The sequence below is a fragment of the Mobula hypostoma genome, chromosome 8 (assembly GCF_963921235.1).
Source record: "Mobula hypostoma chromosome 8, sMobHyp1.1, whole genome shotgun sequence".
NCBI lineage: Eukaryota > Metazoa > Chordata > Chondrichthyes > Myliobatiformes > Myliobatidae > Mobula > Mobula hypostoma.
In genome coordinates, this window is record NC_086104.1 from 14,866,360 (window position 1) to 14,878,883 (window position 12,524).

The window sequence follows — 12,524 nt, forward strand, 5'->3', positions numbered from 1 at the left end:
TGATAGAGGTATTTAAGATTATGAGCGGGGGGGGGATAGATAGAGTTGACGTGGATAGGCTTTTTCCATTGAAAGTGGGGCAGATTCAAACAAGAGGACATGAGTTGAGAGTGAAAGGGCAAAAGTTTAGGGGTAACATGAGGGGGAACCTCTTTACTCAGAACGAGCTTCCAGCAGAGGTGGTTGAGGCAGGTTCGATGTTGTCATTTAAAGTTAAATGGACAGGAGTGGAGGGTTATGGACTGAGTGCAGGTCGGTGGGACTAGGTGAGAGTATGAGTTTGGCACAGACTAGAAGGGCCGAGATGGCCTGTTTCTGTGCTGTAATTGTTATACGGTTAGATTATGTACTGCAGCTGCTAAATTAACAAATCTCACGGCACATGCAGGTGATAATAAACCCGATTCTGATTCAATAGCTCTTGAAAACAAGGTTCCCTGCACCTGTTAGCTTTACCTTTCAGTCAGACATGGACATGCAAACTTTGTTTGCTCAAAATTTCACTTTTGAAAGCCTCCCACATACCAAGTACATTTTTGTCAGAAAACAGCCTGTCCCAATCCACACCAGCCAGATCTTGTTTATCCCAAGAAAGTTTCAAAGATCACATTTCTACATTAGTGACTGCAGTTATAGTTTATTTGGTCAAATGAATACATTGGTTACTTGTCCATGAAGATATCCCTGTGTTTGTAGATTTAGAAGTGCCTCTTTTTTCTGTGCAGTACAGTTGTCTTTACCACGATTTTGAGAAACCTTCTTGAGTGTAAGTACTGCCAATATAATCCACACCACCCAAGCACACCAGAGGGCAAACTGAAAGAGGAAACAGTTACCAATTAGTTCAGTTTTTAAATGCATCAAGTACTTGTGATAGCACAAGATTTACCTGTGCAGTGCCAAAGTGATCATAGAACAAAGTGGAAACCACATTCTGATTCAGGGATTCTTCTTGAATATCTCTGCAACTGAAACAAAATGATTCCAGTTATTAACTGGGATAAAACTTCTACAAAAATAAAATCTATTCAAATCTACATTTTTTACTTGTATTAGTTCATAATAGAGTTGATGCGTAATCAAAGAAATTTTTCCTCTGTTCGCTAGTGCAGAACGATTTCCATTTCAGCACAAGGATGTTCAGGACAAGTGTGTAAAAAGAAAGGAAAATAATACTCCATCAGGAAGCAACCATTCTGTATCGGCTGGAGACAACTCTTAGCATTTGATCGTGTGGATAGTCAGAGACTTTTTCCCCAGAGCTGAAATGGCTAGCACCAGAGGGCACAGTTTCAAGGTGCTTGGAAGTAGGTACAGAGGAGATATCAGGGGTAAGTTTGTTCTTTTTTAAAAAAAGTGGTGAGTGCGTGGAACGGGCTGCCTGCGTTGGTGGTGGAAGCGGACACGATAGGGTCTTTTAAGAGACTCCTGGATAGGTACATGGTGCTTAGAAAAATAAAGGGCTATGGGTAACCCTAAGTAATTTCTAAAGTAGATGTTCAGCAGAGCATTGTGGGCCAAAGGGCCTGTATTGTGCTGTAGTTTTTCTGTTTCTATAGGCCCACAAACCCAAAACAGGGAAACTTCAGCTCTCAGGTTACACCAGAAGCCAAATGGGACTAACATCCTTGCAGGCACATTTGTTAGAGCTGTTGGGAAGGGTTTAAAGTTGGCAGGGAGATGGGAACCAGAGTGATAGGACTGTGGAAAGGCAGTTTGTATACAAGCACATGCAGAGTAGTAAGACTGAGGATAGACAGGTAGATAAAGAAAAACTGCAGTCAGTGGGATGAGGTGAAGTAACATGGGGGCAAAATCAATAAGGGTGATAAACACAGGACCGAAGATGTTATATTTGAATGCTCAAGGTATACACAATAAGTTAGGTGATCTTGTTGTGCACTTAGAGATGGCAGTTATGATGTTGTGGGCATTACTGAGATGTGGCTGAAAGAAGATCATATTTGGGAGCTTAACATCCAAGGATACAGCTTGTATCAAAAGGACAGGCAGGAAGGCAGAGGAGTGGGGTGGCTCTGTTATTATAAAATGAACCCAAATCCTTAGAAAGAGGTGGCATAGAATTGGAAAATGTAGAAACCATGTGGGTAGAGTTAAATTACCAAGGGAGACACTGAAAGGAGTTCTATACTGGCCTCTTAACAGTAACCAGGATGTGGGATATCAATTTCAATGGAAAATAGAAAAGGCAAATAATAAGGGTAGTGTTACAATAGTCATGAAGGGGATTTCAATATGTAGATTGGGAAAATCAAGTTGATGCCAGATCCATGAGGGAATATGTAGTGTAGCAGGGATGCTGAAGGAGGACTTGGTCAGATTGGGAGAATGAGCAAAGGGGCAGATGGAATATAGTGTAGGGAAGTGTATGGTCATGCACTTTGGTAGAAGGCATAAAGGTGCAGACCACTTTTTAAAGGGGGGAAAATGCAAAAAAAAAAAAAAAATCAGTGGTGCAAAGGAACTTGGGAGTCTTTGTTCAGGATTCCCAAAAGGTTAACTTGAAGGCTGAGTCAGTGGTAAGGAAGGCAAATGCAATGTTAACATTTATTTCAAGAGGACAAGAACACAAGAGCAAGGATGTGATGCTGAGGCTTTATAAGGCACTGGTCAGACCGCACTCGGAGTACTGAGTGTAGTTTTGGGCCCCTTATCCAAGAAAAGATGTGCTGGCATTGGAGAGGTTGCAGTAGAGGTGCACAAGAATGATTCCAGAATGAAGAGGTGAACACAAGTAGTGTTTAATGGCTCTGGATCTGTACTGACTGCTGTTTAGAAGTATTAGGGGGTCTCATTGAAACCTATTGAAATGCCTAGAGAGAGTAAGTGTGGAGAGAATGTGTCCTATTGTGGGTAAGTCGTCTAAGACCAGAGGACACAGCCTCAAAACTGAGGGACAGAAATAAGGGGGGGGATTTCTTTAGCCAGAGGGTGGTGCATCTGCGGAATTCATTACCATGAATGGCTGTGGAGGCCAAGTCATTGAGTATATTTAAAGCAGAGTTTGATAGTTTTTTTGGTTCATCAGGGTGTCGAAGGTTACAAGGAAAATACAGAAGAATGGGGTTAAGGGGGATAATAATGTAAATCAGCCATGATGGAATGGGGAGCAGACTCGATGGGCTGAGTAGTCTCATTCAGCTCCGATTTCTTATTGTCTCAAGAGTGAGAGTACGCAGAGGAGCACAGCTGAATCACTGCACAATGCAGTTCACTCTGGTACAAAGGACCCTGCCTGGAAGGCCATTCCTAATCGGCCACATACAGCTAATTGAAATTGGTAAAACTTTTTCTAAATAATTACCCCAAGTGTTACAAATCAAAATAATAAGCATTACAATTCAAAATCAAATACAAAAAAGTATCTATCATACACAATTCCCTGATTAAATAATTGCTAGTATTTTACAGCACTAGTGCCACCAATACGTGAAAAATTAAAAACTGACAATAAACTCAGTTTAGGTAGTAAATTACAATCAATATTGCATACCTAATTGAAGTATTACCCTTGTCGGTGATCGAGCTGCACCATGTTTTAAGCCCCTCACTTACTGTGGCACCGGCTATCAATGTCATTAAAGCAATGGTGCAACTAAGAAGCATGCCTATAAATTCTGAAAAGTGGGATCTACAAATGAAAAGAATAAACTGTTTCAGAAGACAATAAAATAACCATTAGCCACAGACATCTTTAGGTCTGGTTATCGCTACAGCTTGTTAGAGGCAAGACAGATTGATAAATTTCTCAAATTCATTAAATTTATGTGATGACATAGTATGCATGTCTCCATTTAATACAGTCAGAGACATACAGCACAGAAATAGGCCCTTTGGCTCAAATTATTAATGTCGATCAATATTCCCATCAAATCTAGTCCCATTTACCCACATTATGGCTCATATCCCTCTATCCATAAGAAAATGCATCTATCGTCAGCACATCTTTTAATTTAGGTTTTATACAACTGATTTCAGACTTACAGGCAAAGACAACAGATACATCAAAATAGAATTAGACTTATGCAAAGTCAAGAGATTTGAAAGTCCCAGTGTTGTTCCTTTGAGCCAAACAGTGGCGCAATTGTAAATCCACTTATGCTCACCAATATCATCCACCAAATCCTGTCAAACTACACAATTGCCATGTAATTTGCATTTAGCCTTTTCAAAGAACCAAGATGTCAGAAACACTTGGGTCAGGTAGCAAATGCAGAAGGAGAAAAGCAGTCACACTGGAGAGTACCATCTCACCTGGTATGGAAACAGCAACGCCCATGAACAGAAAAGTCTACAGGAAGTAATGAATACAGCCCAGTCCATCACAGGCAAAACCCTCAACATTACAAGGAGTGCTGCCATAATAAAAGTAGCATCCATCATCAAGGACCCAACAGCATCCAGGCTATGCTCTCTTCTCACTGTTGCTATGAGAAAGGAGGTACAGGAGCCTTAGATACCACACCACCAAGTTCAGTAACAGTTATTACCCTCCAACCATCAGGCTCCTGAACCAGCATGCATAACTTCAGTCACTTCAACTCCGACCCGATTCCTCTACCTAGATTCACTTTCAAGGATTGTACGACTCATTGTAATCGGTATTATTTATTTATTTTGCACAATTTGTCTTCTTTTGCACATTAGTTGCTTATCAGTCTTTGTTTACATACTGTTTCTATAATTTCTATTGTATTTCTTTACTTTCCTGTAAAGAACTGCAAGACAATGAACCTCAAGGTTGTATACGGTGACATGCAAGCACCTTGACTTTGGTCGTTCCACAAACACACTTACTACTACTCCAGAACTTAATATAATCATTAAATATTTGTTTACAAACATAATTGCAAAACTCGATAGAGCTTGCCAGGGGACAAACGAGACTAATTGCATTTCATCTCCAAGTGGTTAGTGGCAAACAAGAACGGGGAACGATAAACTGAGCGCTTACTCCTCGACGCCCCCATAGAGAACGCAGGCGCTCCTGAAGGCCTGGAGCGCGGCGCAGGCGCAGCTGAAGACGCTCACAAAGAGGCTGAAGCGGCACGCGGACGCCGGACCCCAGCGCAGCAGGCGGACACACTGCGCCTGCGCGCACCCCGAACCCCGGCTGGCGTTGCCGCGCTGCCAGCGGCCCGCCGCGTACAGCAGGCAGTGGCCGCGCAGCTCGTGCTGCTCCTGGCCCAGCGGCACCGCCGCGAACAGGGCCAGCACGAAGGCGAGCACGTAGGCGGTGCACTGGCAGAAGAGAAGCCGGTTGTTAACGCCGCTCATCGCCGCAGGGAACGACGGAAGGACGAGGAGCCACTATCAGTCGGTCGCCAAATCCGCACCTCCGGCACGCGGGAGGAGCTGCTCGGACCATTCAAATAGAGGCGGGAAGAAGGGGGCGTGGCTTCATTTAAAGGGACAGCGTCCCACGCCCCTTGAGTTGGAAGTTGGGTGTTTTGGCGATATGAGTCAGCTGCACCTTTCCTCTTCTCTGTCACACCCACTGTTGAACTTGAACGCACACGAGGTCATTAGTCGGCCATTAACCTACAACTACTCGATGAGTAAAAATCAAACGTCGCTTGAGAGTTTCTTTGGAAGAGGTGGTAGGCGACATAAAAGGCCTAACGATGATGATAAGCAGAGACAGCTGAGGCTGAGACTGCAAAAAAAGAAAGCTTCCTTCAACATAAAATACGACGAGTCGTACATAAAATATGACTTTATTGCGACCGGTGACTCGCACGCTCCAAGCCCCCTGTGTGTGATATGTGGAGACAAGCTGTCTAATGAGGCAATGAAGCCCTCAAAACTGCTTCGGCACCTTGAGTCCAAGCACCCTGCACTTAAAGACAAACCTGTTGAGTTTTTGAGTGGAAAAAACGTGAGCAAGTGGGACAGAAGCAAGTGTTGAGAGCCACCACCTCCACAAATGCTGCTGCTCTGAGAGCGTCGTACTTAGTGGCTAACCGTATTGCTCAGGCTAAGAAGCCTTTCACTGTTGGTGAAGAATTGATTCTGCCTGCTGCCAAGGACATGTGCCATGAACTGTTGGGAGAGGCTGCAGCTAACAAGATGGCACAGGTTTCTCTTTCAGCTACCGCAGTTTCAAGGAGAATCGGTGACATAGCAGAGGACATCGAAGCATAACTGTTGGAACGGCTTAACGAGTCATCGTGGTATGCTATCCAGGTCGACGAGTCTACCAATGTCGACAACAAGGCAATGCTGCTGGTTTATGTGCGATATATATTTCAAGACGATGTGCACGAGGATATGTTGTGTGCACTGCCGCTGCCAACTAACACAACTGGGGCAGAACTATTCAAGTCTTTGAATGACAACATGTCAGGCAAACTGGACTGGTCATCCTGTGTTGGAATATGTACAGACGGGCTGCAGCTATGACTGGACAGCTGTCTGGTTTCACTACCCGAGTCAAAGAGGTTGCTCCTGATGCCAGTCTACACACTGTGTCATGCACAGAGAAATGCTGGCTAGCCGAAAAATATCAGCTGATCTTAACAGCGTATTGAGTGACGTTGTTGAAGTTATCAATCATATCAAAGCAAAAGCCCATAATTCACGTCTGTTTGAGCAGCTTTGCAAGGAAATGGATGCAGAGCACAAACGCCTTCTCTTACACACTGAAGTCAGGTGGCTATCAAGGGGGAGAGCCCTGGCCAGGGTTTTTGAGTTAAGAGAGCAGCTACAGAGATTTATTTCAGGAGAAAAGTCACCACTGGCAGCACACTTCAGTGACGAGGACTGGATAGCAAAACTCACTTATCTGTGTGACATCTTCAACCTGCTCAATGAACTCAATTTGTTGCTTCAGGGGAGAATGACAACTGCCCAAGTTGGCAGATAAAGTGTCTGCTTTCAAAGCCAAACTGGAACTGTGGGGACGGCAAGTAGACAGGGGCATATTTGACACGTTCCCAACATTAGCTGAGATTTTGGGAGAGACTGAGGCTGCACCGTCCTTCTCACAGCTGGTGTGCGATCACCTATCTTCGCTGTCAACAGAATTCGAGTGTTACTTCCCAACCACAAATGACCCAAGACGTGCAAAGGAATGGGTCCGTGATCCATTTGTGAATGTCCCTGGTGAATCATCCATGTCAGCACGGGAAGAAGATCAACTCCTCGAGCTTGCAAACAACGATGAGCTGAAAAGTATGTTTGACCTAACATCTCTGCCAGCATTCTGGATCAAAGTCAAGGCTGAATATCCTGAGATAGCTATGAAAACACTGAAAACGTTGCTTCCATTTCCAATGTCATATCTCTGCGAAGTGGGGTTTTCTGCAATGAATGCAACGAAAACTAAATTGCGGAATAAACTGGACATAAGGAACCCATTCGAGTATCGCTGTCTCCCATCACCCCTCGATAGGACCGTGTTGTTGCAGGGAAACAAGCCCAGGGCTCCCACTGATTCAGCAATATTGGTGTGTTGAAATGATTTTATATGTTCATACGGGGAAAATATGTGCTGTGTGTTTAATATCCAAACGTTACTTAAAATGATATGATGCTATTGACTTATAAGTGACTTATAATTGACTTATCACTATATTCATGTGAGGAAAATATGCGCTGTGTGTTTCATATTAAATTCATTAGATAAACCCTTTTAGAAACGAAATTGAGTGCATTAGCCACTTGTAAGTGATTTATTGTTGACTTATCACCTATATTCCGGCGTGATTAACACCCCCTCCCCCGGTCGGCGGTCTGCAAGAATATTGTCAATATTAAACCAGTCCGCGGTGCAAAAAAGGTTGGGGACCCCTGGGATAGGATGTATGACTAACGAGAGAAAATGTGCGGATGAAGGGTCTTGGCCCGAATCATCGACTCTTTACTCTTTTCCACAGATGCTGCCTGCCCTGCTGAGTTCCTCCAGCATGGTAAGTGTATTAAGGCCAATTTATACTTCTGCGTCAAATCTATGCCGTAGGTACGGTGTAGCCGCGTACCCTACGCCGTAGCCTGACGCGCACCTCCCCAAAAATGTAACTACGCGTCACGGCGACGCAGACCACAACCACTGTGATTGGTCCGTACACTGATGCGAAATAAATGGTTGGAGACGATGAACCAAATCGTCAAATCTACCTGCCAACATCCGAAAATATTTGAAATGCATTTCCTCGTCCATGATGTCTCTTAGTGGCCGGACAAGCACAGAAAATTCACCCTCCTTCTGCCTCAATCCGTTCAATGGTCGTACACACCGTCTCCTCCGATGTCTTCTCTCTTCTCTGCATTGCAGTAATTTCAATAAAAGTAACTCTTGTTCAACATTGAGTAGCTCCAACTCCAACATGATGCGCTCAGTTTCAGTCGCCATTGTTTAAAGTACACAAAGAAAAGCCTGATTTATACTTCTGCTTACAGGCTGCACCGTAAGCCTGATTTATACTTCTGTGTAGCTCTACGCTGTAGCGAGCATGCGTTGTTGTGTCTGTGTCGCTCTGCAATTCACCGCCAAAACGCTAGTTGGTGGTGGAGTTTCTATACCACAGTGTTGTGTTTCTTTGTGAGAGACATGGATGAGAAAATGCATTTCAAATATTTTCAGATGTCGGCAGATAGATTTGATGATTTGGTTCATCGTCTCCAACCATTTATTTCGCATCAGTGTACAGACTAGGCGGAGAAAAGCAACCAGAAATGCGTATGAGGACATGCGATGCTACCAAGTGGATCAATCACAGTTGTTGCGGACTGCGTCGCCGCAACGTGTGAGTTACTTTTTTGGGGAGGTGCCCGTCACCCTACGGTGTAGGGTACGCGTACCTATCGCGTAGATTTGACACAGAGGTATAAATCAGGCTAAATTCAACACAAAGAAACTCAACACAGTGGCATAGAAACCCCACCGCCAACTAACATTTTGGCGGTGAATTGCAGAGCGACGCAGACACACCAACGCACAAGTATAAATGCTCACAACGGCGTAGGTCACTTGTGTAGGCTACAGCGTAGAGCCTACGCAGAAGTATAAATCAGCCTTTACTAGGATGTATGATGCACCGACAAATTCTCCAATCTGCTGCAACTAAAGTCGATACGCAGAGACATCTATTTAAAAATCAGAGGAAGTAAACATTTACAGCATCTTTTCCCATTTGGACAGCGTGAGGTTGCAGAAACTGGGTTCGACTTGACCTCGGGTTCTGTCTGCAGGGAATATGCACCATCCCACTGTGACCAGGGGTGTGTTTGCCTGGCGCCCTCTTCTGCCCTTGACATCCCCAAAGATGTGCTGGTTGGTAGAAACCTTAATGCATGTTGCTTGATAACATCATAAAAGGGAGTTGATGCCCTTCCGGAGAGAGAATGGGTTACCGGGGGAATGAGAGACCAACGAGAATGCCTTGCATAATTTAAATGTAACTGTCCTTATGTAAAAATTACCTTGCTCTATTAACATTGTGATACCATTGAGGCAATATCAGAATCAGGTTTATTAACAAAGTTCAAAGTAAATCAAAGCACATATACATATCCATTTACTTCTGTATCAAAGTACATATACAACCCTGAGATTCATTTTCTTGTAGGCATACTCAATAAATCTATTGAATAATAACCAAAACAGAATCAATGAATGACTGCCCATTTGAACCTTGCACCATCAAGATAACAAACTATGCACATACAAATAGAAGAAATAATAATAAATGAACAATAAATATTAAGAACATGAGATGAAGTGTCCTTGAAAGAGAGTGCATTGGTTGTGGGAACGTTTCAATGATGGGGCAAGTGATTGGATCAAGACCCTGATGGATGGATGGATAACTGTTCCTGAACCTGGTTGTGTGAGTCCTGAGGCTCTTGTTCTTTCTCCCGGGTGGCACTTTCTTATATGACGTGAAAATCATTGTGCATCAGTAGCACAGTGTAAAGACATAAAATTACTATAAGTTACAAAATACAAAAGTAGTGCAGAGAAAAGGAATAACAGGGTAGTGTTTATTGAACCCTCAGAAATTTGATGCTGGAGGGGAGCAAGCAATTCCTGAATCATCAAGTGTGGTCCTCCTGGATGGTAGTAATGAGAAAAGGGCATGTTGAGGGTCCTTGAAGATGGATGCTACCTACATGAGCTACAGCTTCTTGAAGATGCCGTCAACAGTGGGGGGAGGGGGTTGTGTCCATGATGAAGCTAATAAGCCTACAACCTGTCATCAGAGAAGTTATCCTAATTATATTCATTCTGGCTGATAATAGCATTATCATTATATGCTGCATTTCTGTTTTTGAATTTGATGTTGAGCATAGTGGCTAAATTACTGGATAGCAACAATGCCTACACTGTTGTCCATATACATGAGTTTGAGTTCCATAACAATAACTGGGAAATTTAAATTACCTTAATTAAAAAAGTCCAAATAGAAGAGTTTTAATTTTTATAAAATCTTACCTGGTTCATCAGCATGCTCCAGGAAAGGAAACTTGCTATCCTTACTGGAAAGGCATGATTTTAGATTCTCCAATATGCAATAGAGTCCCTTGTGGTCAATGTTTTTAACAGTTTCCACTTCAGTTCTGATGTCTGCTGTTTTATTGGGCATCCACAAACAAGTGGATACCAAAAACCCAGATAGGTTTTTGTCTCTGGGTTTGTGGCACTTCTCAACGCCCTATAGATAAACTCAACTCTAGCATGAAGCTAGTTGAGGTAATGTGCAGTACTGAGGAAGATTGAGAAGTAGGTTGGTGCATTAACATTATCATCCTAGAACTGCCATGGTGGACTCATCTTCCTCCTCAGTTTGGGGACACTAGAACTACATGATAGGACTATAATAAATAGGAGCAGAATTAGACCGCTTAACCCATCGAGTCCGCTCCACCACTCCATCATGGCTGATTTATTATCCTTCTCAACCCCATTCTCCAGCCTTCTCCCTGCAACCTTTGATGCCCTGCTAGCTTCTGATTTAAATATACTCAACCATTTGGCCGCCATGGCAATGAATTCCACAGATTCACCAACCTCTGGCTAAAGAAATATTTTCTCATCTCTGTTCTAAATGGCCATTCTTCTATTTTGAGGCTGTGCATTCTGGTTCTAGACCCACCCACCATAGGAAACATCCTCTTGACATCCACTCTATCTAGGCCTTTCACCATTCAATAGGTTTCAATGAGATTCCCACTCTTCTAAACTCCAGGGAGAACAAGCCCAGAGCCATCAAACAGACCTCATACATTAAACCTTTCATTCCTGGAATCATTCTCCTGAACCTCCTCTGGACAATCTCCAATGCTACCAAACGTTTACTTTGATCAGGGACCCAAAACTGCTCACAATACTCCAAGTGCTGTCTGACCAATGCCTTATAAAAACTCAACATCCCATCCTTGCTCATATTCTAGACTTCTCAACATGAACGCAAACATTGCATTTGCCTTCCTTACCACAGACTCAACCTGCAAGTTAACCTTTTGGGAATCCTTCACAAGGACTCCTAAGTTCCTTTGCACTCTGATTTTTGAATTTTCTCCCCTTCAGGAAGTAGTGTACATCTTTATGTCTTCTACCAAAGTGCATGACCATACACTTCCCTACACTATATTCTATCTGGCCCTTCTTTGGCTATTCTCTCAATTTGTCCAAGTCCTTCTGCAGACTCCCTGCTTCCTCAACACAACCTGCCCCTCCCCCTATCTTTGTATTGTCTGCAAACTTAGCCACAAAGTTATCAATTCCATCATCTAAATCATTGACATACAGCATGAAAAGCACTCCCAGTCCAGACACCTGTCACTGGCAACCAATCAGATTAGGCCCCCTTTTTTCTGACTATTTGCTTCCTGCCAATAAGCCAGTCTTCTATCCATGCTAGTATTTTTCTTGTAATACCATGGGCTCTTGTTAAGCAGCCTCATGTATGGCACCTTGTCAAAGACCGCCTGAAAATCCTAGAAAATAACATCCACTGACTCTCCATTGTCTACCATGCCTGCTATTTCTTCAAAGAATTCTGAGAGATTTGTGAGGCAAAATTTGCCCTTAAGCTCATGATGGTTTTCACCTACTTTATCATGTGTCTCCAGGTGCCCCCAAACCTCATCCTTAGTAATGGACTCCAGTATCTTCCCAACCACTGAAGTCAAGCTAACTGGTCTATATTTTCCTTTCTTCTGCTTCCCTCCCTTCTCAAAGAGACCTCCCAAACCATTTCAGAATCTAGTGATTCTTGAAGGAACATTACTAATGCCTCCTCAATCTCTTCAGCTACCTCTTTCAGAATCCTATGGTATAATGCATCTCCTTCAGGTGATTTATCTATCCTCAGATTTTTAGCTTCCCAAGCACCTTCTCTTTAATAATAGCAACTACACTCACTTCTGGCCCCTGACACTCTCAATTTCAGATATACGTTTACTGTCTTTCATAGTGAAGACTAAAGCAAAATGCTTATTAAGATTCTCTGCCAATTCTTTGTCCTCCATTACAACATCTCCAGAGTCATTTTCCAGCA

General features: G+C 43.2%; 1 protein-coding gene across 2 annotated transcripts; it reads right to left on the reverse strand.

Annotated features, from left to right (window-relative positions):
- Positions 1 to 628: 628 nt before the first annotated feature.
- Positions 629 to 7,414, reverse strand: LOC134350064 (transmembrane protein 179-like). Of its 2 annotated transcripts, XM_063054980.1 has the most exons (4): positions 4,976 to 5,573; positions 3,515 to 3,652; positions 890 to 968; positions 629 to 816 (listed from the first exon to the last, which is right to left on the reverse strand). In XM_063054980.1, exons 1-4 carry the CDS (start codon positions 5,296 to 5,298, stop codon positions 646 to 648), a joined length of 711 nt encoding a protein of 236 aa, XP_062911050.1. In that variant the 5' UTR covers positions 5,299 to 5,573; the 3' UTR covers positions 629 to 645. The 2 variants fall into 2 exon arrangements, with proteins under 2 accessions (XP_062911050.1, XP_062911051.1); XM_063054981.1 differs by lacking the exon at positions 3,515 to 3,652 and having other exon boundaries at positions 4,976 to 7,414.
- Positions 7,415 to 12,524: the final 5,110 nt, after the last annotated feature.

What these genes read in the sequence shown, in the direction of transcription:
- LOC134350064 (XM_063054980.1), bottom strand. Translation starts at nt 5,298, where the DNA reads ATGAGCGGCGTTAACAACCGGCTTCTCTTCTGCCAGTGCACCGCCTAC. An exon ending in AAGGGTAATACTTCAATTAG is followed by an intron (nt 969 to 3,514) that starts GTATGCAATATT and finishes ATTTTGTTTCAG; the next exon opens with TTGCAGAGATATTCAAGAAG. An exon ending in ATCACTTTGGCACTGCACAG is followed by an intron (nt 817 to 889) that starts GTAAATCTTGTG and finishes TTCCTCTTTCAG; the next exon opens with TTTGCCCTCTGGTGTGCTTG.